Source organism: Apteryx mantelli, chromosome Z (genome assembly GCF_036417845.1).
Source record: "Apteryx mantelli isolate bAptMan1 chromosome Z, bAptMan1.hap1, whole genome shotgun sequence".
In the NCBI taxonomy this organism is placed as follows: Eukaryota; Metazoa; Chordata; class Aves; order Apterygiformes; family Apterygidae; genus Apteryx; species Apteryx mantelli.
The window spans coordinates 10,006,374-10,033,171 of record NC_090020.1 but is presented as its reverse complement, the minus strand read 5'-3'; the positions used below and the strand labels follow the sequence as shown (position 1 = coordinate 10,033,171).

Here is a 26,798-nt window from a genome sequence, read left to right as displayed (position 1 = left end):
CACTGTACTTACGAAAAAGGTGAAATATAAGTGTACGTAACATATCTTTGTGCCCTGCCCTCTCTCCCTAACAGCAAGATTTTAGATTTAATCACCTTAGATTTAGCAAATCAGTATTTGTCCACAAACATACACACTCAGGGAAATGACCAGATAAGTTGTTCAGAATGCGGGAAAGAATCTATTAAGAAAAGGGATATATGGATCAATGTAGGATACAGCTCTCAATGGAGACGTTAGAATGACATGGGCGTGTAGCTAACAAATGCCGTATCCCCCGTAGTTATTGAAGTCTGATCACTGTTCATGGCCATCAATTATTAGAGCTCTTCTCTCTCTTTCTCCTGATGATCTGTAGTCTTGGGACCCTCCGTTTCACCCTCCGTCCTGCCCCCATCATCAAATTTCACAGCTCTCCCTTCCTTCAAAATAAATATTCTCTCCATCTCTGGTTACCTCCCATATCTTTCTTCAAAATTGTCAAAGGGGAACTTAATTCTTTCACATCAAAATCCCTCATTCTGTATTCCTTACTTGCAGCAAAACTATGCTGAACTCACACAGATACTGGGAATCCAGCATGGTTAATGATTTGATTCAAGTATGTCACCTGCTCTTCTCTTGAAGCTTCTGGAAGCTCACTGAAAGGAGCAGAATGGGCCAGCAGTTCCAAAGGAGCAGGCCATTTTCTTGTACCAGCTGATGCCTGCAGGAACCCACAAGCTAAGAGCTGCTTTTCTTCTGATATAGGTATTCAGTCTGCTTACAATGCTGATACACTTTTAGTGCGGGCTAGAGGAAAGAAAAGATGGTCTCCTGGCACCATCTCCATCCTTTGTGCTGGCAGACCCCTCTGTTGGAAGGGCCTGTAGGAATTTTAGCGGCATGTGACCACAACCCATGTTCCGTGGAGCACTACAGGACTAGATCTACAGCGACAATTCAAAATTCTGAGCCACTAAAGAGACTGCTGCTTTACGTAAGCGAGGAATGAGCAGAAAGATTTGGGGAACGGCAAGGGCAAAGGAGACTGTTTTTGTAAAAGTTAAAAACAAAGTAGTCCAAAATGAAACCCCCAGATGATCAGTTTTTTAAATAGACACGCTCTCCCTTGGAAAGCTTAAAAACAACTGCTTCACGGTTGTGCTAAACGATGGAAAATCGGGAAGAGAAAACAAAAGGAAGAAAACAGCCTATCTTATTATCCCATTGAAGGAGAGACAGTTAAGAAGCATTATAAATGGCGGAAACACAAGGAGCTGCAATTGATACTGACAGCCTCAGTCAATGTTGTTTAACTCTTCCACTGTAAAGGTTTCTTTTCAGTAACTCATAACTTTACCATTTTACTTGTTTGACAAAAATCTTTTCCTTGGAGATATCTAAAGCTGAGGTAACACCGTGTGAGTACTGCTGCGAGTGCGAGTCCAGTAAGGCTCGGGTATCAGTAGCAGCAAGATCCAAATTCAGAATGAAAAATAAGAAGTTAAAGCAAACACTGCGACAGTCAATCCTTGCTAATTGCTGACCTCCTACGGCTGAATTTCTAATGCCACTCCTTTAGACACTGTATCAGCAAGTACAGTATGTCTACGCTATGCTGTTGTCAGAGCATCGCCTACATTGTCTCTTTGCCCTAGGTAAAACTATTTGTGAAAACTTCCATGGAAAACAGGTCATCTATTTCCAAGGACACATGAAGCTATCAAGAGCCAGGCTAGGGAAAAAAAAAAGAAAAGAAAAGAAAAGACATGGTTCTTCAGCTATGAAGAAGCAGATCTGTGGAAATCCTGGCCAGAACACGTTGCAGACACTAGAAGTTGGCCAGGGTTGAAGTGGAAGTTGAACAGGCGTGTGGAAGAGAAATCCATGACGTTACTAAGAACGTAAAACCCACATCCGATTCAGGAAGAAAGCCCCCAAGCTAAGAACTGCTGGCAGCTGGGAGAGAGAGTATTACCGGGAAGTATCATATAGGCTTGGCCTACTCTTACCAAGATGTTCTATCAGGTCACATCTGGAAGACTGCAATTAAGTACAAAAGGCCAGGTCTGCACTCTACTGCTGTGCCATTAGCCTCAGAGCAGCTTTAGAGCCTAGTTGCAGAAGTCTTACACAGGTTTCTGCAGTGCCCAGAGCTACCAAGGGCAGACGACCCCGATCGCTTTCCTTTCCCCTTACAGCACAACATTTTGACAGTGTTTTCTTCTCATTAGCCTATACACTGCCAGGTGCTGTGAATTCTTGAGCAGGCTGCCTTAGCCGATTCTCAGCCCCTCAGCACAGCTGAAACAGCTTGAAGTGTCAGTAACAAGGTCTATAGACCTGAGGACTATAATATTGCACATTGGAGACACCCTTAATGGGTCACAATGACCTTCAGAATAAAAGAGCATGCTGAACGCCTCCGCTACTCTGATCTCTTAAACCCCTAGGCAGCACCGATTCAGAAACCCAGACTTCTAGTTCCGAGCACTGGACTCACAAACAGCAAGAGCTCCAAATTTCTAGCTTGCTGTCTCTTCCTTGTTCTGCATCATGCACAAATTCCAGAGCAGTAGAGTTTGGTGCTGTTTGGGAGCCAAACAAACTGGCCTTTCCCTCGGTCTGCGGGCATTACTGACTGTACCAAGCAGCTCCCCATTTGTATGTCTGCCACTTCTGCTGTTCTCCCTGTTGGGTGGCAGTGAGAGCTTCTTGGACATTGTTAACAACAAGTTAAATATACCTAGCTTTTGAAGAAAAAAAATAATGAAGGTTTGTCATCTCAAAATCTAATCTGTACAATTTTAAATGCCTAGATACTAAGTATCTCACAGAAAAAAATAAACTACATCAGCAGAAACAACATTAAAGCACACACACATTGCTGACATTCCTTTCCTTGTTAGGCATACATTGAATAACAATAATTCTCAAAGATTACGAGAATCTGTTTGGCTAAGAGATGTATGAACTTGTCCCCATAAAATAGAAGGCAACATGCCTGTGAAGAGGAGGGGAATCTTGTACCCATAATTTTCAAAATGTTTCCTCTCTTCCAAAATCTTTCAAGGCACGCATGCTCTATCTTACTGCATAACTCTAGCACTTTTGCTGCTAAATTTTACAGCTGTTGAAAGCCATTTTTTTCTCCTTCTCTCTTCAAGCAGATGAAGCACAGGATTGCAGGTTCTCCAAATCTGGCTCCACTGTCAAGTCCAGAGAAAACGGAATGACCTGGCAGAGATGTCTGCCAAGTCAGTCAGTCTTGATTAACAGATCATGAATATTACTCTGTTCAGGACATCTTGCTGAAGGTGAGATGACTTGCAACAGTCAGTAAACGCTGCGTGAAAGACAGAACATTCAGCCTGGGGAACAGGAGCAGCTAAAAATCGGGAGGAGGGAGGCCAGTTCCCTACATATGCAAGGCAGAGGAGATGACAGGAGAGGGCAGAGGCTGGGGAGGGGTGGGGGGGGGAGAAGACGCCCCGGCCGGGGACGCCGCGCTCCAGGCACCGGCGCTCCGGGCTCCCGCCCGCCGGACCGTTGCCCAGCAACGGGCGCCCAGACCTGCCTGACAGGGCTCGCGCGGCGGCGTGTCGCCTACCACCTCCCCCCCGCCCCGAGCCCCGCGCGCGCCTTTCTCCTCAGCCAATGGGAGCCTCTGGGGCTGCCGGGCAACAAGCCCCGCCCCGCAAGCGCCTGAGGAGAAAGAGCAGCGGTGCGAAAGCGCGGGCGGTGCCGTTGGCGCCTGAAATGGCAGGTGGTGCGCGCCGCCGGCCTGAAATGGCGGGTGGCAGCGCAGGCTGCAGCAGCCTCGGCAAGGTGAGTGGCGCGGGGGGCGAGCCTGGGCTGCACGAGGGCCGGGCCACCAGCGCCAGCCCCGCGGCTTCCTCGCACGCCCGCCCGCCCGCCCGCAAGGGCCGAGCTGTGCACAGCAGCGCCTTGGGCCGGCCACAGGGCCGCCTTGGCAGCTGCTCGCGCAAGTGCTGCCGGCTCCTGCTGCCAAGCTGCCTGCTCTCTCGCAGCCAGCCCCGCTCACTCGCTGCTCTCCCATCTCCTACAGGCCATGGCTGTGTGTCTTGTTCTCGTCCTGGCTGTGCTGGGCATCGTCCAGCACCCGCTCCAGGTCAGTGACCAGGTGGATCTGGGCACGCAGGAGCGGGTGCAGCGGCGCGTGCAGCACCTGAGGCACGCGATGGCTCGGCTGCAGCAAGAGGTTGAGCACCTCATGCAGCAGCAGCAGCAGAGCAATGTCAGCCAGGAGGAGCACATCTTTGCTACCTGCGCCTGGTGGCAGCTCTGGCAGCCTGCGGGAGCCCTTGTGCTGCTCTTGGGGCACCGCTGGCTGGCCAGGAAGCGCCACGGGCAGTTGGAGAGCAGGAGCCAGCCGAGCACCTCCCGCAGCAAGCAAGAGGAGGAAAAGGAGGACCGCGCAGAGCAATGCGGGCATCCGGGCAGGTTTCTGTAGCAGCACCTGCAGTGGCCGGCGCAGGACTCGGCCAACACCTGGAAGGTGGTGGAGGAGCTGGTGGGCGAGCTGCTCGCGGCCTGCCAAGTGCTCACCTGCCAGTCTTTCTTCCCACGCCTGGCTCCAGGCATCCGCGTGGGCAGGGCCTGTGCAGGCTGGAGCCCTTGCCAGCACAACAACAGCTACAGCCTGCTGGTGCCCCTGAGGCCACCACCCGGGCATGCCTTCCACCTGGAGGTGGCCAGCGCCCCGCAGCAATCACCATGGCACGGCCGCATCTGCGCAGAGCTGCAGTGCACATACACCGGGCAGCGGGTGCTGGGCGACGTGCTGTGCTTCCTGCACCAGCTCCAGGCACAGCTGGCCACAAAGCAGGGTCCCTGAATCCAGATTCAGTCAGAGAAATGTCATAAGCTCTTCTTACAATATCTTTTGCAAGATCCCTGAATTCCAATAGGCAGATTGTCCAACTCAAAAACAATAATGCACTGTGCAGCTATGATATCAAAACACTAACAGAATACGTAGGAAACTCCAGAGCTTTGAAGCAATGACTGTCACCGAAATCGGGAATAAAACTCCTTAACACCAATGTAGTATTAAGAAGCAGGCGTTCTCTTTATTATGGCGCCGGATGCACGGGGAATCGCTCCGCCCAGTGTGCATGCCCCAGTCGCATCATCCAAAGTTCATATTGCTCTGTCACATACATATGCATTAGATTTCCTGGAATGAGTATACATATTCATTCTATTTCCTGGAACTAATTATCATATCTTCATAGCCATTACGCATGCGGTCTGAGTCTCCAGGGGGCTTCTGTTGGGGTCTCTGGTGCAGCTGCACACATAGGACAGAGTGTAAAGGAAAACCTTTGTCCTTCCGGTATGACAGGTTTATTTCTTAATTTTAATTTTCTCTCTCTTTTCCGACGTGGTCGTCCTGATGGAGGTGGTTGTACCACTCTAAAGAGGGGCATTAACAGACCTAGCTAACAAGGTCCATACCGTCCTCCAGGTAGCCAGCTGTATGCTTTTTTCCACAGATCCAATATGTGCCATTAACGTGGCCTTCCCAGATGGTTGATTTGTTTGCAGTTGCCTCCCAGGCTTGATTTGAATACCACCAGGTGAGGTTACCTCCCACCGTACCGTTTGGGTGCTGTAAGGGAAGAGCGACATTGCGGGAAGGGGTTAGGTAATATCTGCACTTCCTTTCTCCTGCCTTGAACCCACCCGTTTTGTTCATTTTGTAACAAAGAAAGCCGTCCTCCACGTAACCTAATTTTATAGCTTCAGGTTTAGGTTTATTTCCACTATCATTCGGTAGAGATGGCTGTTTCGGCCACTCAGCCGACACCATGCTATTATTAGTTTCAGCAGTAGAGTTGGCGGCTAGGGAGTCCGCGTAGGTATAGCTTGTTGCTTTTCATCGTGCCTGATTATTCCAATTGTGTAAAACACAATATTCTGACCATGCTAGAGGGGTGGGTTTAAAAGGAAATCCTGTTCCCCCCAACATTACCTGCGAACATATCCAGCAGTTTGCCACGTTGCATTTCTCTGCCGATCGTATTTTTGCCTCCTCGTAAAGATTTTCATGGTTCGTTCCCTGATTGACTGAGCAGTCAGTTAATGTCATGGCTACGCCAGCTGAAATACTAATAATCTGTTGATTAGTTCTCATGCTGGATTAATTAATCAACTCTTAATTTTCTGATTTTAAAAAAAGCAAAAAAACTCGACAAATAACTCAGCAACACTGCCGGGTTCCGGGTTTCCGATTATTTTCTGCATTCTTATTTGAAGAAGATTTTTATCCGATGGAATGACTTTCCACTGAGGTTCTTTTGGCAGTGATGCTGGCTTAACTCGAGTGTAATGAACCCAAGGTTCGATTCCTTCCGCCTTGAGTGCGGTGTAAGTTGTCAGGAGTACCTGAAAGGGTCCCTTCCACCTCTCCTGTAAAGGTTCGGAGTTCCACGTTTTTATGTACACGAAATCTCCGGGCTGACACTGATGGACAGGAGTGTCCAGCGTGAGTGGTCCTGTCAAAACAATAGGCCGTCGGAGAGCCGCAAGGGCTTTCCCTAAAGAAATCAGATATACCTTTAAATCTGTTTCTCCTTTTACACGGATCTCCCCTGGAATCAGCGGCGCTTGGTATGGTTTCCCATATAATACCTCATAAGGACTAATCTTACTCCTAGAGCTTGGCTGTCTTCTGATTCTCAAAAGAGCCAGTGGAAGGGCCTGTGGCCATCTTACAGAAGTTTCTTGACATGTTTTACTAGTCTGCTGCTTTAAAGTTTGATTCATTCTTTCTACCTTCCCACTCGACTGAGGCCTCCATGGGGTATGTAAATCCCACTCGATACCAAGAAGTTTACTTAGCTGTTGGACTATATCTGCCACAAAATGCGGGCCTCGATCAGAGGACATTCCTATCGGTACCCCGAATCTTGGTATTATTTCTTTGAGCAATAGTTTAGTCACTTGCCTAGCTTTGTTGGTGCGACAGGGAGAAGCTTCCGGCCATCCCGAGAAGGTGTCAGCCAATACCAGGAGATATCTATAAGCGTTTTGCCTTGGTAATTCAGAAAAATCCATTTGCCAGTAATCTCCGGGGGAGCTTCCTTGCTTAGTGGTCCCCGGGGGCGGTCTTTTCCTGTTCATAGGATTAATGTTTAAACAAACACAGGGCACTTTGCCATTACAGACTTTACTGTTCCAGTCATTCCTACACATATAATCGAATTCTGAAGACTAGAAATCATAGCCTCACTACCCCAGCGTGTTTCTTCGTGTTTCTTCTGCACAATTTCGGTCATTATCTGCGGTGGAACAATGACCTGTTTTGTAGGAGTTATTAACCAACCCTCTCCGTTTGGGGTTGCCTTTAACAGTAATGCTGATTGTTGATCTGCCTCACTGTAATTAGGACCAATGCAAGGATGCCTTGTCCAGCTGCCTCTTTGGCAGTTTTATCAGCTAATTGATTACCCACATTTACTGTGGTTTCTCCAGATTGGTGTGCCTTGCAATGCATTATTGCCACTTCCTCAGGTTTTTGAACATTCTGTAGAAGTTGGAGAATTTCTTCCTTGTATTTAATAGGTGATGCTCGAGCCATCAGCAATCCTCTCTCCTTCCAGATAGCCCCATGTGCATGGACTATCCCAAATGCATACTTTGAGTCGGTCCATATATTTACCTTTTTCCCTTCAGCTATCTTCAGGGCTTGTCCCAATGCTATCAATTCCGCCTTCTGGGCTGACGTGTTAGTGGGTAGGGCCCCAGCCTCTCTTGCCCACGTAGTTGCAACCACTGCATATCCTGCCCTCTGTTTCCCATCTTGTACAAAGCTGCTACCATCTGTAAACAGTTCCAGCTCAAGATTAGTTAACGGTTCATCTCTTGGATCTTGTCTGCTTGAATATACGTGTTCGATGGTTTGCAGACAATCATGGTGCAAGGGTTCGGGGTCCCTTACTTCTGAGTTCAGAAACATCACCGGGTTGATTGCTGTGGTGGTTTTGGGTTCCACATCATCCTGTTCCAACAAGATAACTTGATATTTGAGCATACGGCTTGGAGACAGCCAATGTGCCCCCTTTTGTTCTAAGGCAGAAATCACCCTATGCGGAACATACGCTATGATTCTTTGTGCTATTGTTAATTTTCTAGCTTCTTGGATTAAAAGAACAGTTGCGGCTGCAGCATGCAAACACCCTGGCCATCCTTTACGCACACTGTCCAATAGTTTGGAGAAATATCCCACAGCTCTTCTCCACATTCCCAATTTCTGAGTCAGCACACCCAGGGCGAGATGTTGTCGTTCGTGGACAAATAGCTCAAAGGGTTTAGACAAATGGGGCAGTCCCGATGCAGGTGCTGACATCAGAGCCTTTTTAAAATCCCTAAAAGCTGCTTGGCATTTGGGGGTCCATAGGAGGAAGTTCTCGTCTGACCCCGTCAAAATTTCATAAAGGAATTTTACTAATAGCCCGTAGTTGGGAATCCACAGTCTGCACCACCCGGCCATACCCAAGAATGCCCTCAGCTATCGTGCAGTTCTTGCTTCTGCAGTTTGGCAGATGGCTTCTTTTCTGTCGGCTCCCAGTCTCCGCGGTCCTTGTGAAATCTCGAGACCTAAATAAATCACAGTCCCTTTCCCTACCTGAGCCTTCCTTTTGCATACACGATGTCCTCTTTGTCCTAGGAAATTCAACAGGCTTGTGCTCATCTGTAGACCCTCTCCCCTCGTCTCCGCAGCCAACAAATTGAATTCTTGGAAATTGAATTGAATTCATGGAAAAGGCACCTCTTCAGCAACCACTAGGGACCACCAGAGACCCCCAGGGACCACTAGAGCCCCCCACAGAAGCCCCCCGGAGACTCAGGCCGCATGTGTAATGGCTATGAAAATATGATAATTGGTTCCAGGAAATAGAATGAATATGTATACTCATTCCAGGAAATCTAATGCATATGTATGTGACAGAGCAATATAAACTTTGGATGATGCGACATGCGGCATGCACACTGGGCGGAGCGATTCCCCGTGCATCCGACGCCGTAATAAAGAGAACACCTGCTTCTTAATGCTACACTGGTGTTAGGGAGTTTTATTCCCGATTCTGGTGACGCTTGGGCAGCTCCTGTTTTTCTCTTGCCAGGGCTGAGGGCTCCAGGCTGCTTCTGCCGCCTTGGCAAGGGCAGCCCAGGGCACTGTGCGCTGCTGCTGCGCGGGCTTGGGGTGCCTTGTGGGGCCCTGTGGTGCCGTGTGGGGCCGGGGCAGGGGCTGCGGCTGCGGCTGCCCAGGGCAGGTGTGCGGCAGCGCCACAGGGCTGGGTACGACGGCCAGGGCTGGCCGCTGGCCCTGCACAGGGGCTGCCAGCGCCCCCGCCACAGCACAGAGCACGAGTCACAAAGGCAGGGGGCTGTCACCGCGGCGCCCGCAGGCGCTGGTCCCGCAGCGCGGCCGCCCCCACGGCAGTGCAGCCTGGGACAGCGCCGGCTGCAGCAGCCTCGGCAAGGTGAGTGGCGCGGGGGGCGAGGCTGGGCTGCACGAGGGCCGGGCCACCAGCGCCAGCCCCGCGGCTTCCTCGCACGCCCGCCCGCCCGCCCGCAAGGGCCGAGCTGTGCACAGCAGCGCCTTGGGCCGGCCACGGGGCCGCCTTGGCAGCTGCTCGCACAAGTGCTGCCGGCTCCTGCTGCCAAGCTGCCTGCTCTCTCGCAGCCAGCCCCGCTCACTCGCTGCTCTCCCATCTCCTACAGGCCATGGCTGTGTGTCTTGTTCTCATCCTGGCTGTGCTGGGCATCGTCCAGCACCCGCTCAAGGTCAGTGACCAGGTGGATCTGGGCACGCAGGAGCGGGTGCAGCGGCGCGTGCAGCACCTGAGGCACGAGATGGCTCGGCTGCAGCAAGAGGTTGAGCACCTCATGCAGCAGCAGAGCAACGTCAGCAAGGAGGAGCTGGTCTTTGCTGCCTGCGCCTGGTGGCGGCTCTGGCAGCCTGCGGGAGCCCTTGTGCTGCTCTTGGGGCACCGCTGGCTGGCCAGGAAGCGCCACGGGCAGTCGGAGAGCAGGAGCCAGCCGAGCACCTCCCGCAGCAAGCAAGAGGAGGAGAAGGAGGACCGCGCAGAGCAATGCGGGCATCCGGGCAGGTTTCTGCAGCAGCACCTCCAGTGGCCGGCGCAGGACTCGGCCAACACCTGGAAGGTGGTGGAGGAGCTGGTGGGCGAGCTGCTCGCGGCCTGCCAAGTGCTCACCTGCCAGTCATTCTTCCCACGGCTGGCACCAGGCATCCGCGTGGGCAGGGCCTGTGCAGGCTGGAGCCCTTGCCAGCACAACAGCAGCTACAGCCTGCTGGTGCCCCTGAGGCCACCACCCGGGCATGCCTTCCACCTGGAGGTGGCCGGCGCCCCGCAGCACGGCCGCGTCCGCGTGGAGCTGCAGTGCATGTGCCCCAGGCAGCGGGTGCTGGGCGACGTGCTGTGCTTCCTGCACCAGCCCCAGGCACAGCTGGCCACAAAGCAGGGCCCCTGCCTCCTACGCACCCTCTGCACCCACTCCTACCTCAACGTGCAGAAAACCGCACGCTGGTTCCAGCAAGTCGTGCAAAAAGCCTGGCGCCTTTTGCCTCCATCCCACCACTGCCAGCTCGTGGTGCTGCCCTCCTCCTGCACCTGCAAGCTCCAGCTGGCAAACGCCTCCGGGAGCACCCTGCTCGTTGACATCATCTTTGGCGTGCAGCAAGGCAACTTGAGCATCTTCTGGCCAGCCAGCGGGCCCAGGCTGGCCTCTCCAGAAGTACAGCGCTGTTGGAGAAGCGCACTGTGCCACGCATGCCCTGCAGGGCACACGCCACCTCCAGCGTCTGCACCGCCTCTCCTCTCTTCTCCACGCATTGCTGCTTTCCCCCTTCCGCTTGAAACAGCTGGAGATACACCTCTGCAGGCTCCTGCCTCTGCGGCAGCACCTCTCTGAGATCCCCGCATGCCTGCATCGCTGCCTGCTGGACACATGCCTCCATGGCTTCCACTCAGGCAACAGGAGGGTGCCTGTGGCGGTCGCCGAGGTGCTGGCTCTGCGACGCCGGGCACCTGCAGGGACCCCTCAGCAGCCTCTTGCACTAAGCATGCTGAAAGAGGTCTTCCTGCCCAGAGATGCAGTGGCAGGCTTCACGCCGCCAGCCACCGAGCATCCAGAGCCCTGCAGCCAGAAACTCCCTTGCCCAGGGCAGCAGCACTGCTGCCACTAGCCCAATAAAGGAGCTTTTTGCAACAAACGCCCTGTGCCCAGAGTCCTTCTGCAGCTGCTCTGCTAGCAGCCCTCAGCTGCCGACGGGGCAGAGCTCCTGCTTAGGAGGGCAGCCCGCAACCCATTGCCAGGGCTGCACTTGCCAGCAAAACCTTACTGAAGCTGCTCAGTAACAGCATGCTTCTTGCTGATGCTTGCCTCTTCCACGTTGGCGCTCATCATGAGGCCGTATGCAAAACCCGCTGGCTTTAAGACGCGCACCCTAGCTGCGCTGCCAGGACGCAATAGCAGGCCGCTGATGCCCTCCCGCCGGCACGCATGGCTACAGGGCTTGGTGACTCCTCCTCCTGGCGCTTCAGCTTGCTGCGCCTTGAGAGCTCCCTGCTCTCTTTTTAGGACTTACCTCTGCGTGCAGTCTAAACCTTGTCTGAATCCAGTCCTGGTCCCACTGAAGTTAAGGGGAGTTTTGTAACCAGTTTGACTAAGTCTTTGGATTTTATGCTACTGAGCATCTTCTCATCTTAAGAAGGGAAGAGCTGTATTTTTTTTAAATGAAAACAGCTGTTTTCCCTTTCAGAAATGTATTGAAATGGTTGAAACGCATTGAATGATTTTCAAGAGGAAAATGTTCTTGATCTCCTTTAGAGATTTACCTTATTAGTGCTTTTTTGGGAATAACAAACTGTAACTGCTGGCTGGACAGGCTGGCTATTAGAGCCTTATAGGTGTGAGGCTGAAATGGTGTTTTTCTGCTAAGAAAATATGACCAGAAGAAAAATTCTTAACTGTTTATTTTCTGTGCATCATTCTGTAAGACTTAAACATGCAAAATGATGTAAATTATTGTAGTCTTGTAGTCTAAGTTGTCAGTGTGACCAACTGTACATCCCGAAGTTCCAGTGTGTTACAAACAAAAGCAGGGACTGTGTTATCCTTCCGAAACATGGAGGCTTGTAAAGCTAATAAAGGATTTTTAAATGAGAAGCTGAAATTGCAACAATCCTGAATGATATTCAGGATCCTACACAAAGTGTGCTTTTATTACTCCCTAAAAAGGTCAGCTTTTTATGTGAAACGCGTTTGCCTTCAGCAACTCTGAGTTCTAACACTGAGTATTCCAGATGTGCAGGACTATGTCCTGTCATGCACGATTTCTGCACAGGGAAATGAGGATTGTCTCTTTAAAGCAGAGAGTATAACATGGTCCACATATTCCAGAAGCCCAGGGGCACAGGAAGCTGACGTCTACATGATGTTGCACTGGACCACACGTGTCCCTTGCACCCATATAATTCCTCATCAGCTTATACGAATCTGCAAAACATCTGCACCTTTCACCGCCATACCCCCACGTTTCAGCTACCTAAAGTGGCAGAGGTATTGCAGAGATGTGTTCCCCCACTTCCCTTAACCGAGAGCTTTGCTCTCTTTCTTTGTAAGATATTTCTGTGCTTCTCCAGGAGCTGAACTAACAGCCCGGTGATTGATAGCAGCTAGTTATGATGTAACTCAGTTCGTGTGCAGTGCCACTTTGAGTGGTTAAAATACTGCCTTTTAAATACAGTGTAATCACTAATTCATCAAGGCCAACGCTCAGTTTTTCTGAGCAGCTTGTGAAGACACAAACTGCTTTTATAAATAATTCAGAGAGTTTGTTATTAGGTGCTTTTACCAGCTCTTTATATGTAAAAGTATGCACTTTTACAGACAGCTGCTAACACGGAGCAAAATGAATCTCTAATCAGGATGGTCTGTACATGCCCCCTTCTATAGGGATAGAGGGTTTTCTCTTTCTTTCTTTCTTTCTTTCTTTCTTTTTTTTTTAAGAAAAGCCCCAAGAACTGGGCAAGGGATGAGAAGAGAAAAAAATAAAGATGTTATTAGCAAGTTATCCGTAGCAGAGCCGTTCTGACAGGGCACTGCGAATGAACTCCCCCAGGATCACCCACTGCACCCACGTGGGGAAGTCACAGCGAGTCCGTCGTAACTAACATCACTCTCGCACGCTGCTGCCTTGTTCCAACAGAATTCATAACAATTTCTTACTTACTAAAACCTCCTCCAAGGCCTTTTGACAGGAAAGTTGGGGGTGGGGGGGGGGAGAGCAGGGGGGAAGGACAGGAAATAAGCCAGAAGAGAAAAAAAAAAAATCCCTGCATCACTTTTTTCAGTCCTTTTGCAACTTTTTGCTTTGACAGCCTCATCCCAGCTTCGCTTGCACCACCGCTGGGAGCCCTGGCAGACATGCCCTTCTTGCTAGGGCGCTGCAGCCCTCCTTCCCAAATGCGTCCTAACACCAGCTCCAGCCAAGCACCAACTTGGGCTGCCGGTCGTGGCAAACGACCCCTCCTCATGGTTTCCTGGCACCGAGACTCCTCACCAACTTAACCTACAGGACCAAAGCTGACATGAAATGTAGGCTGGCCTGTTGTCATCATCTTTTAGTTTTAAAGAAAAAAAAAGAAAAAAAAAGTCAAGCCTTCACTTTGCCACAGGGAAATAAGAATTAAGTTGAGCCACAAATCAAGTGTATTTAGGCCCAGCGATTTACCCAATGGGCTAACACCCTCTGCACTGGACAGCAAATCTGAGAATTATATTTGCGGCACCCTTGAATGGTGAAAACAACCACCCCTTTGCCCCCACATCTGCTCGTTCAGACAGGTTTCTGTGCAAGCACAAGAGGCAGCATCAGTGTGGTCTTCAGACCTCTTGGTTTCCTTGCTCTGTGCAGCCTAACAGCAGAGCCACCCTCTGGCCATGAGGCTTTCAAAAGCCCAGCCAAGGCACAGCCAAGGGAAGGACAGAGCTTCCCCGCTGCCACCCCTCTGGGAAGGGAAGAGCTGAGCAGCACGGGGCACATCCACAGCAGGGGAGGCTGCAAGCGAGCTAACCAGCTTACAGACGTAAGCGATGAAGTCGCTCAGCCTGGCTTGGTTTTCTTCAGCCTGTGCAAAACAGCTTGTCTTTGGCTCACTCACAGCGCAGGGTTGAACTCCACGCTCATTTCATGCTTCCTGTATCTCTGTGGTCTTAGCCCAGTCCTGGTGATCACCTTAGAGCACAACTGGTCATCTCTAGGAGCAAATCTTCGCTACTGTCCTTGGTTCACTTCCATGCAAGCAGGTGCTGTTCTTGCAGCAGCAATACCATTGGCAAGACAGTCTCAAAAAGCCCAATTCTGCTGCCAAGCTGCAATTTGTTTAATGTGAGCTAGTTAGACTGAGGTGACCTGGGTTTAGAGGTCTCTGTAGAGGGAAGAATCAAGGCTGGTATTTAAATATATGGAGTTTAAACTTTGGACCTTAACTCGGTAGAACTGATGTAATTGCACTGAACTGTGTAGAGCAAACTGGTTTACTTCGGAAAAACCCAGTCCGACACACGCTAGAAGTCCTGTGCCTTAATGGAGTGCCATGTAAAGTCATGTGAATTTAGGTGGTCAGCGGAAGAGCTCTACCTTTGAACCTCATACAGGTTACCAGGCAAGCACCTGGTGTAAAAGTCAGATCACTGAGAGTCTTTCACACCCTTAAGTGAAGGCTGAAGGCCACACTCACCCCAGTTCCCCGGATCCTCTGCGTTCCTGGGATGACACAGAGTTTAAAAGATTGCAAAGGATCTGGAAAAAGTCGAAAATAGAAAGAGATGAGAAAGGTTTGTGCCTGAACAAGTAGGTCTTTTCTTCTGTACTGGTTGAAAAGATGCCACACATGCACCTTGCAGAGAGGGGAAATTACTGTCCATGCCCATTATAGCCATTGCTATAACCTCTAAGGGCATGCACACCAGAGTCTGGTCACTCCAGCAAGCAATGCTAGCTGCCTGCTCAGGCATACAGACACACAGGGTCCCATGGGCAGGGACACGTCAACACATTTAAGACATGCAGGCAAAGTCCTAGGCAAGTCTCCTGAGATGATCTGCTGTGTGTTACTGTCTGCTACAGCAACTTGCTGCACATGCATGCCCCTTGAGATCGACTTTTCATTTCAGTGAAGAAGGCTTCATGTTAACTCACTAATCTTATATGTACATTTACTGCTTTGCATTGCAGTAGGCACAGCTGTAACTCTGGGACTGGCCCAGGTCCTGTTCGTGAGAAGTCGCCAGGCTCCAAGAAAGTTGGAGCTCTTTTCATGCGCAGTAGCTGACAGTGATCTGGGCTACATCTTTCTGTGCTAACTGTTCCCAAATCTCGCTAGGAAGAGTGAGAGGATCCAGGAAAAGCACCTGGGCCCCAACCTCACCAGGACCTATTGGTATAGTTGCCTATTGGAATAGTGCTCTGAGTTTGAGAGTCCACAAAGGTAACAGTGCACAAGAAAGTAGCATTTGCATGGAGTTTGGGACAATGCCAGGTAGTGTCTGAGGAGCCTTCAGCCCAGGCTCAGCACGGGGGCCATCTGACCGTCTCAAAGCAGAAGTTCCCATTTCAGGTACAAGATTCAGTTTTTAAAGACAGCTCCAGACCTTTTTTTCTCCCTCTGGTCTGCTCTCCGAAGACTTGAGGGAAGAGGATGAGTTAGTGATGGCAGTAGCATATTGCATGATTTTGTCAGCAGCTGAAAACTTCTCCAAGCACAGAAAGATAATCTCCACTTAATATCTCCATGGTGCAGAGGGAACGGTGAACAGCATGTTTGCTTCTTGTGCCTGCGTGATGAAATGACTCTTCCCAGAGTCTGAGAGCGTGGCTACTTCAATCACACAGCAGGGAATATTCTCATCTAAGCCTGATGGCTGTAGTTTTCAAGGGGACATAAGTACCCCAAATCCATTCAATTTCACTGCACATCCTGAACCAAGGATTAGCACAGAGTTTTACTTGTTTGTCATAAGCATGGAGAGAGAGAGAGAGAGAGAGATAATGTCTCCCCAACTCTAGTATGCATTTAAAGTAGTTCTAAACAATTTGCACAGCTCCTAACATGGTTGCCAGAGGATGCTCACTACACAGAGACCCTGTATAATCCGGTTAAGGAAGAGAGGAAAGAGTAATATCCATGGGAATAAAATAGGTAGAACGGAGGTTGTTGCTGGTTTGGAGTACACTCCTGAGCAAATCTGGCTTGCAGAAAAAGTGCTGCTTACCAAGTAATTTCTGCATTGAGGAAAGCAGCAAATGACAAGTCAGAGGTGAGAATCAGATGATGTGTCTGGAAATAACATTGTCTTCCCGCTCAGGGCTCATGACTAAGCCAGTAGTTTGCAATGGAAAGATAACCTGTAGTCAGCTGGATGACCTGCTATGAGTTGTGGTGCACAGAGCACTGAAATGGATGTCTGCAGTGCTTTTCACCTTCCAGAAAGTTGAGTGAGGACAGGTCAGTTACCAGTCCTCATTTCTCTCCTTAATGCAGGCTGGATTTGGACAAAGGATTTAGAGGAAAGGACAGATTTTAAGGAGAGCTCGTTTCCCTTTGAGGATGGTGAGGAGCTCACCCTTCCCGCCTCGTTCCCTGAGAGAGGTGTCAAGCCTTCCTTTCCATGCCACTGTCCAGGACAAGAGGGACCTCTGCCCACTCCCTTTGGCTGAATTCGCCATGGGAATTATGGGAATTATTAATAGCCGGAGGCTAACACAGCGACAGCTGGAAAGTCTGCTGCTGTTCAAATAACAGCCTAAAGCCACAGTTTGCAGGTGGGATTGACAAGACTGCACACCATCTTCCCTAAAGTTCAGCTGAGACTATGTGGGAAAGAGTCACTGGTCGCTTTGATCCCCACCATATCAAGAGAGAAAATAAAGCGGTAGATTGCAAAGCACAGCTGGGGTGAGAGAGGATCGCATCTATATAGAAACCTAGACTTGTAGAATAATTCAGCTGGAAGGGATCTCCAGAGGTCACCTGGTCCAAACCCCCTGCTCACAGCAGGGACAACTCAGTTCGGTTGCTCCTTGTGCAGTGAGATGAGAAGATCTCCAAGGATGGAGATGCTACAGCCTTGCTGAACCCTTCTCTCGGGAGGTGAGCACCCTCCTGAGAAAAAAATTCTCCATTGGTCCCCTGGCAATGCCCCGTGTTGTGACTTGTGTCTGTTTGGCGCTGTCCCTGTGCACCTCCTGGAGGAGTCTGGCTCCATCATCTCAGTGCCCTCTCACACGGGAGCTGGAGAGAGCTAGGGGAGCTCCCCTTCACCTTCTCGTTCCCAGGCTAAAACCAAAAGCGTTTCTGTCTGCCTCTCCTTGGACATGCCGTGCTCCAGGCCCCTGCTTGTCTCCATGGCCTCAGCTAGACTCACTCCACGAGACAGTGTCTGCCTCGTGCTGCCCTGAGGAGCCCCAGTGGGACACATGACTCCAGAAGTGGGGGGGCTCAGTGGGGCTGAATATAGGTTGTCCGTAAAGGAGGTTGCTGCTTAGTGTTTTCTTCTCCTCTGAGACAGGAGGTTTGGGGTGAGGCGGGAAGCAGCCTAATGTAGGGGTTCATATTGAGTTTCAGAAAATTCATTCCATAATTCTTAGCCATCTTGTGCCCTTTTCGGAGAAGAAATTCCTCATCTTGAGCCTGCAGGGTGGTGAAACATGGCATGTCAGATGACGGATTATTTCTCCCTGAATATCGTGCCACTTTAGAAAAGTCATCAGCACACTCAAATCTAGCCTGAGGAGGAGCGGCTGGAACAATAGGAAGAGGAAATAAAGAATGAAAGAAATAGTTGTTAGGTGGTTTGCAGTTGTCCGAGTTTCAAGTTGAGAGCTTCAGAGCTGGCAAACAGGCAGCAACTTTGAATTAGACCCGTTCTTGTACAGGCATCACATACCATCGACAAAAGGGCCTAGGAATTTCAGGAAGTCAGAGACTCCTAGGCAACCCTGAAGGTGCTCCTCCAGGCGGGACAGAAGGAGTCCACATGCACGTGCACAGCCCAGACACACATGCTAGGAGCCAAATCACTGCACAGCTGTCACGGCTATCCATGTATTCCTAGGGCTCAGTTCCACTGTAGCCAGATAGAAAGCTAATTAAAAAAACCCTCTCCAAGGTCAAAATGTATCTATGAATTCTCAGAGAAACAAAAGCCTGGTTTGCCCTTGGATCCCGGAAAGCACATCTTGTAAACAAAGGAAGGGGCTTGCCAAATCACACAGCTAAAGCCGTCTCTCACTGCTGCAGATTCACTCCACTGCAGCAGATTTGGGGTTGAAGGAGCCACAGGATATCCAGGAAATTTTCAGTAGTCCACCCTAGCTAAGGCTAGGACTAGAAAGCATTATTCATGGTGCTTTCATGATTGCTTATTGAAAGCTTCAAGGTCCTCACAAACAACTGCGAAGCAGACCCTTGCCCTCCTCCCCAGTCCAGGCTCCTTCCGAGCTTTCCCATGGGCTTGATATTGGTGCTTGGGCTCATCCCTATGGGTTAAGTTGCCATGCAGTCGCTCTTCCCTGTTTCAGTTGGCAACACCTTCCCACCAAGCAGCTGTACGAGGTTTAGCCCAAGGGGGCTCTCACCCCCAGTGGGACCTTCCAGCTGATACCACAACACAAAGTTAAAGTATCTCACACATGCTAATTAATGGCAACTCCAGTCTAAAGAACTTGGTCAACGTATGCAAGGTACCCGGAATATCTGTGTCGATGGGAATTACAGCTAGGTTCTTCCAGCAGGCTTTCAAAGCTCAGGATTTATATTTCTGCACCAAATGAGGTTTTCTCCCGTTCTATCCTTCAACTCTGCCTTCAGCCGGTCGCTTCAAGGCAAAAGACATGCCTTTCTAAGGAAGCCAAGCAGCTACCCTGCAGCATACCCTCTGCAGCAGCGTTTTGTTCAAGGGCCAAGCTGACTGCCAGCCAGTAATGACACCAGCCTTTCGGGGACAGGAGGGCATGCAAGAGAGCAGGCCAGACAGCATGGGGCCATTTTTCACTTTTCAGGCTCATTCGGATCTCTTACAGCAGCAAATGTCTCACACGTGCAGACATCTGTTCCTGAATCACAAGATGACAGTTTTACTCCACCTGGACACTTGGGACACCAATTTTGTTTTGTTTGCACTGGCATAATTTCAGACTGTTATACTGGAGTTACCAAAGGTTTGATCCCAAGAGGCTAAAGTCAAGTCCAAATCAAGTTCTCCCATTGCCTGAAAGTGCCTTATTTTCACTGTGCTTCATTGCTCCTCTTGGTGAGGATCAGAGTCAGTCAGTCAATACCGGTTTGCCTGGCAGAGTACAGCAAGGAAAGCCATATGTTTCATACCCCCGCAGATTCCAGCAAAACCAGGACTCCAGGCTTGTACCTGAAGAAGAGGTAGTTGCTTCTGGCATCCTGAAAACAGGGGCAGATCAAAACTAACAAACACTCAGGCGTTATTAAGACCCCGTGACATTCAGAAACTGGGGGAAAAACAGCCCTTACTTCATGATACAGCTAATATTCAGCCACTAGATATGCACATAAGCTAATCTGCGCTGAATCAGCCAAAACAAAGCACTTCTCACAATTGTGAGTGCCCTGCGTCAGGTATCTGCAGACACTTGTTTGACTGGCCACAAGTCTAATTTGCTCCGAGCCAGCGATTTCACTCATCAAGACCATCTGAAAAGCAGCTTCCATTTTCAGAGTGAAATAAATTCAGACTCCCTGCTGGGAATTTTCACGCCTGTATTTAGACTTCCCCTTGTCATTGAAGACCTAGACTACTACAGCCGCAGACTTCTTAGAGAAGTCCCTTGATTGCAGTCACTTGTGCTGCCCAAAACCTCCGGATTGGCACCAGCCAGCCAGCAGCACAGCACCTGCCACGCAGACCAACAGCGCGTTAAGCCGGGCTCGGGAGAAGCTCAGCAGCGCTCCTTAAAACAGGGCTGAATGTGGTCCAGGGGAGTTTTAGGTAAGTTTTGCGCCCTGAGCAGGAAACCATTTCAGGTCTTGGGAAGGCGTCTATTCACATCTCCCAGCCCTCTCACCTTGCCCACGGGCAACAGCTGGGGCTCAGGTGACGCCGGAGAGGGCGGAAGGTGCCACCGACGAATGAAGAACATTTCATTCTGAGTACTGTTGCTGCTGAGGATGGCTGTGCAGAACAACTTGCAGGTGGACAAGGCTGCCCTTCCAGAGACAAAAATGCATCCTTCAGGAAGCAGCCAACTCCAGGACAACCACCGCTGCAGCTGACTGTCATGAAGAGGAGGGGGAAAGATCACTGCAACACCTTTGGACACACTGGCTGGTTGGTTTCTGCGACACGGCCGTTTGGAGCATTTTCACTCTGACCTGACATCTGCATCGCCCCGAGCTGTTCAACGCTATCACATCTGCCTCAGGAACATCACGTTGAGGCAAGGGTTTTGAGGCAAGGTCCCTCACCTGCGACTTGTGAAAAAAGGAATGGTTTTTTCTGCCTAGTAAAGGCAAGTCTGTGACGAAAGTATATTACCTAGGAGAACTGCGTTTGATTTTATGGTCTGTGCCATTTCATTTACTGCTCCTCCCCGCAAAATCCCAGCATAGCTGGCAAGGGTTGCTGTGACGTGTCTCAGCTAGGTGAGTCCCCCTCCGCTCCTCTGCTCCTCCATCTGCTGCTCCCATGCTGCTCTACGTCTAGTACTGTAGCACTTACACTCGTATTGTACGGAGCTAATGAAAAAAAGCAGTACACTAACAATACAGGTTTTTTCCCTTTCCGATTCTGTTCCAGAGCAATGAAGCAGTTTAGATAACTACTCTATATTGGAGAGGTATGCCAATGTTAGTAATAGCCTAACACACGTCTCTTCACCTCACACACATATCCTTGTCTTTAAAACACCTGCACCAAGCCAGCAGGAACCACTGAAAAAATAATCCGTTCTTTCACTATGTAATGGCCTACATTCTCTTCTTAGCACGTTGTCATGTGCCTCAAGTCTCTGAGTTGAAACCTTTTGTCACATACCCTTTAATACCCATTTCTACTAGGAGTCCTTTAACTGGTATAATCAAACAGAAATGGCCAATATCAGGAAGATTAGATACAATTTGCCTAGGAAAATATGGCATTTCTTAGATTTCTCTGGGTACCTAATGAGTTTTGAGCGTAAGACGCAGAAACAATCTGCACAGTGAGAACCAAAGATTAGAATCGAAGATTATGCAGAACGGAAGTAGATTAAAAAGAGGTTTTAAATGGGAGAAGTATTCAAATACCCAAACACACAAACATGCACCACACACACGGAGGCTTGAGGCAGCTGTTGCCGTGCCCTTGGTTCCCGTGCGAGTACTCTTCACCTAGTGTGATGGCATACGTTTTAAAGCCAAGGACGCTGAAAGAAATAATGCATTTGCAGCCCCAGACAAAAGCAACAACCCTGCACGTAAGAACAAAAGCAGATGGGACACATCTGTGTCTTTGGGGATTAAGTGACATATGGCAGTGAGATGCTTTACGTTCTCCGAAATCTGCAAAATACACAAACTAAGGTGAATGCTTTCTTATAGCTACCAAAGCAGTAAAGCACACCACGTTTTGGTAAGAGATACTGCAATTTCAACTATTAATGCTGATGAAGTTGCCTGTGAAATAACCTGCATTTTCAGTGATATTACCCCTGTTACTTCCCCCCATAATTGATTATTGCATATGCTGTTTATCTCTCTGTGACCATTCCACATGCATTCCCGAAGAAATAACTAAAATCCCTGTAAGAGTTCAGTGATAAGCTAAGCAGAGGTAAATAATAGAGGGTTAGTTACCTCATAAAAGTCTGCAGGTTTTTAGGAAAATATATGAGGTTCTAGGAGTTAGACAGCTCTGATGATACCCAAAGGTTTTCCTCATGCTTTTTTGCTGTGTAAATGTTCCAGTCATACTGAGATTGCAGGCATTCATTATACAACGAAACATAATAAGATCTATGAGTATAAGGACACTGGTTTTCAGAAAAGGCCAGAATTCCCCTCAATTTCCTTTAGGAAACAGTAATAAAAAAGAAAAGAGCAGCAGGAATGTGGCAAAAGAACAGTACAGAGAGAGAAACAAAGTATGCAGATGTGGTGGAGTATCTGCACAAAGTGCAAGGGGAGTGAATAAGTACCACAGCAATGATATCACAGGAACTGAGGAACACCATGAACAAGAGAAGGAATGATCAATAAGTACAGTTAATGTTGCTCAGAACATCTTGGGAATCCATGCCCTTCCACCCAACCCCCTGGTGACGTTTCCTTATTTAATAAATACTTGTGTGCAGCAAGCCATTTTGTGAGCCACACCAGTGACGCTCAGTCAAGGAGCAGACCACTTCTGGAACGAAACTGGGAAGCTGGCAAGAACTGGACTTTTGCCCCAGGGCCCAGGGAGGTTTTTATTAAAAAAAAAAAACAAAAAACAAAAAACAAACCAACAAAAAAAAACCGCCCCAAAATTGATTTTCAGCTGTGCCGCCAGATCAGATATCTGAGTCGCATCAAGATCATCATGCCTAAGCAAGCCACAAAGCATGCAGGCCAATTGAGACAGCTCTCCTCACCATCACTGGCGTCAGGGCATGGGGAGTTTGGTCCAGACTTGAGCTTGGGCATGCCCAGCTGCTGACTTGGAGCTGACATCAGCCAGCTCCAGCTTGACCTAATTAAACTGCACTGTCTCAGAGAATTCAAAACCCTTCATAGACAGCACGAAGGCTCAAAGTCACTGTGAAAAACTACCTGTGCAAGCCCCATCAGAGACACCTCTCTCCTTCTAGTTACTGATCCACACTTTACCCAAACAGCTGGATGCAAGTATTAACCTGCTTCCAGGTTTGCTCTAAGGAGGTCTCTGCAGCTCAGCTACCAAAGCTCTGCTGATTTTTTTTAAGACACAAAGATCCCATGTTTAACTCTTCCTCTCTTTGCCTAACCCTGGCTGGACATTGCAGCATGTCCGCATTTGACGAAGATGATGAAATCCCCTGTGCAGACCAGGCATGTGGAAGGAGAGACAGCCCAGACTGTAAGCTAACAGCAAGGTGGCTTGCTTTCTTTTCTGCCCAAATAATTCAAGACAGGCATGATGCAGGGGAATGAAGGAGGAGAAGGACAGCTATTCACAGGCGTGTAAAGCAGGAGATCTGCACCTCAGAAATAAGCCCACAGGGAAGCTGCCACCTCCTGCTTCCTTGTTACAAGTTCATCTTCCCTATCACAGGACTCCCTGATCCAGCAGAGGCCACAGCAGCATCCTCCCTGCGAAGTTCCCTGGTCTCACAGTAATACATTTGGAGGGGCCAAAATTTACCTGGTAGAGAGGAGAAAGTAGCATACTGCAATAGAGAAACAGTTCCTAGGAGGTTACCTTGCTGTGCTACTCACATCAACTCCGTGCTAGAAAGAAAGACACAATTCAATAATAGCACGTGTGCCCAAGAGATTTTGAGAGCAGTTTATCGATCATGTCGCTCAAACAGTGGGCATCACAGTGTGGGCTTCTTGCAGACTTCTTTGCGGGAGAGAGAGAAGAGATTCGAAGAGGTACCTAAGAAATCAGTCTGCTCCATGACTACCTCTACTGTTGATAAAGCTCTTCACACAGCTGTCTGGGGACCCCATTCCTGCCATGGATTAATTAATTGGCCTTGTGCCTTCCAGTTGTCTGCAAACTGTAGGAGCAGTTTAGGGGATCCACCACTCAGGTTAATCAGAGAGTAAAGCTGGAGGGACCTGATGCGCTGCCTATCTCAGGCCATTGCATGTCACCTAATCACCCCATAGCTAGTCCAGCAGCTTTTTGGTTTAAGCAAATTCTCAAGAAAGACATCCAGCAGCCCTGATGTGAGGACACCAAGATGGAGCAGCCCTTTTTCTAGATGTTTGCTACATTTTCTGCTAGAAATGAAATCTGTGCTTCATGTCCAGCTTCTTTTTTTTCTTTTTTTTTTTTTGATTTCAGCTCCGAGCCACAGATGGCTTTGATGCCCTTTCCACAAAAGTAGAGAGCCCTTTAGCATCCAAAGCACATTACTGCAGAGTCTGTCAATACTTGCTATTCTTCCCACTAGAAACAGAGCTCACCTCACTCTGTGACAGGAGGCCACTTTTGCACATGCTCATTACCTCTTAGACTTACTATAAGCAAACTCTCTGAGGATGCCCTCTGCCTTGGCACCACTGCAGCCATGCCGGCCATGTGTTATTCCGAGCACAGCTCCTTCCCCAGGCTCTCTCTGCCATCAGCAGGCTCATGCACCTTATGCTACCAGGTGTCCAAAAGGAGTACAGCAACAATCACCACCTTTGCCCAGAGAAAGATAACAGTAGGTAGAAGCCTTGATCAGACTAGATTTGTTCCTACTGAATGGCCTTCGCTGCTGTGATGTTCACAAGCATTATCCAAGAAAAAGATCTGTATTAACAGTCAGTTATTTCTTTATTTTAGGTAGAAGGTTACAGGATTGGGTTTCCACCCCGATGATGTTTTGCCAGGGGTCACTCTAGTTCTTCATCTTCTCTCTTTCAATTTCTCTTTACGTGCAACTTGTCAGACTTCAGTAAGCCAACGCTGATGAATCCCTCCACTGCAAGGCCAGGAACTCCAATGTGCAGAAGCACCAGAACTGAGGCGACTCCCATGGCATAAGGCTAGGAGACACCATCAAAAGAAAATTTTTACATAACCACAGATTGGCTGAGGTTGGAAGGCAATCCAAGGCTCTTCCAGAGATTGCCTAGTCCAAACGCCATGCTCCAAGCAGAGGCAGCACGAGCAGGTTGCCCAGGGCTGTGCCCAGTTGGATTTTGAATATCTCCAGGGATGGAGACCACAGAACCTCTCTGGACAACCTGTTTCAGTGTTTGATCACACCTACGATAAAAAAGCTTTCTTTTCCCTACGTTTAAATGGAATTTCTTGTGTTTTGATTCATGCCCATTGTCTCTTGTCACAAGCATCACTGAGAAGAGCCTTGTTCCATCTTCTTTATATTCCCCATCAGGTATTTATACACATGAATAAGTTCCCCCCTAGCCTTCTCTTCGCCAGCCTGAACAGTCCCAGCTCTTTCAGCCTCTCCTCATATGACAGATGCTCCAGTCTCTTCACCATTTTCATGGCCTGTCACTGTGCTTGCTCTGCTATGTCCGTATCTCTCCTGCGCTGAGGAGACCAGCACTGGACACAGTACTCCAGATACGGCCTCACCAGTGCTGAGTAGAGGAGAAGGATCACCTCCCTTGACCCGCCGGCAATGCTCTGCCTAATGCAGCCCAGGATGCCATAGACCTTCTTTGCCATGACTGCACATTGCTGGTGCATATTCAACTTGTTTTCCCACCGGGACTCCCAGGGGGGCCCCCAGCAAGTACTGGTGCCTGGGGTGATTTCTCCCCAGGTGCAGGACTCTGCACTTCCCTTTGCTGAACCGCATGAGGTTCCTCTCTGCCCATCTCTCCAGCCAGCTGAGGTCCCTCTGAACGGCAGCACAGCCCTCTGGCGTACCAGCCACTCCTCTGGGTTTTGTGCCATCTGCAAATATGCTGAGGGTGCCCTCCGTCCCATCATCCAGATCACTGATTAAGACGTTAAACAGTATTGCCTCTAGTATCAGCCCCTGGGGGACACCACTAGTGACTGGCCTCCAGCTGGGCTTTGTGCTGCTGCTCACAACCCTCTGAGCTTGGGAGTTAGCCAGTTTTCATTCCACCTCACCACTGTCCATACTTCATCTGTTTGTCAATGAGGATGTTACGGCAGACGCTGTCAAAAGCCTTACTAAAGTTAAGAGAAACAGCATCCACTCCTCTTCCCTGAATTTTTAATGAGATATAGTTTTTTTTTTCCTGCTGATTCAAAGCTAATTCAGCAATAAGGGGGGCACTGGCTGAAGCTGTGGGTCATAAGAGGCTCTCTGCTCCTCAGGGGCCTGCATCAAGCAAGCATTGCTTGCTAATGCCCACCAGCAGTTATTTGCAGGTAAAGACTCTCTCACAACAGACCTAGGCAGGTAAGTCTGGCATTGCTTTTGGGAGACTGACTTGGCAACCTAAAGTCAGCTGCCCGGGGTACACAGCAAACGGTTGTGCCCAAATCTCCCCCGTCAGCCCCCTGGGGTGGATGGTTTACTGCACATCGTCAGCGATGGTACCAGCTGCAGCGGCGACCTGAAGAGCCTGGCAAAGGGCACGTTTTGATAGTAAAAGCTGAGGTAGACTGTTTCAAAGGGAGGTTAAAGGTGAACACGACATGAGTGCTAAGGATGAGGCATGGTGCAGGTGGTCATCCTTTCCCTGAAGCACAGCAACGTGACATGGTGCAGGGAGAGAGAGGGCAGCGCGTTGGCTCGGAGCATGGGCCCTCTTTCCAAAGGAAAATGTGATGTGATCTTCACCGGTCTCCTTCCCACACAAGGACCTTGCAAGGGAGGCAGGGGGTTACATACTAAAATTATAACAGAGGATCTAAATAATTTCCTAGCAGGGAAGTTTGCCAGAGCTGGTGGAGTAGAGAAACTGTGGCCAGGGCTTGTCTTCAAAGAGAGTGAAAATGTTGGAGCAGCTCTGTTACATCTGCTTCTCTGGTTCTCCATGACCATATAATATATTATTCAAAGGCATAAAAGGCCCATGAAGATGACATGTTGGTATAACTCACCAAAATAAATAAAAATACCC

The 26,798-nt window shown here is 49.3% G+C and overlaps 1 protein-coding gene across 1 annotated transcript in view; it reads left to right on the top strand.

Annotated features, from left to right (window-relative positions):
* Window positions 1-3,771: 3,771 nt before the first annotated feature.
* Window positions 3,772-26,798, top strand: part of LOC136995362 (neuronal acetylcholine receptor subunit alpha-7-like) — a 64,843-nt gene continuing 41,816 nt past the window's right edge. Inside the window, exons 1-3 of the mRNA XM_067315985.1 lie at window positions 3,772-3,810; window positions 4,469-4,810; window positions 18,417-18,447. Of these exons, the coding sequence (XP_067172086.1) occupies window positions 3,772-3,810; window positions 4,469-4,810; window positions 18,417-18,447 (412 nt within the window). The remainder of the gene's footprint in view (window positions 3,811-4,468; window positions 4,811-18,416; window positions 18,448-26,798) is intronic.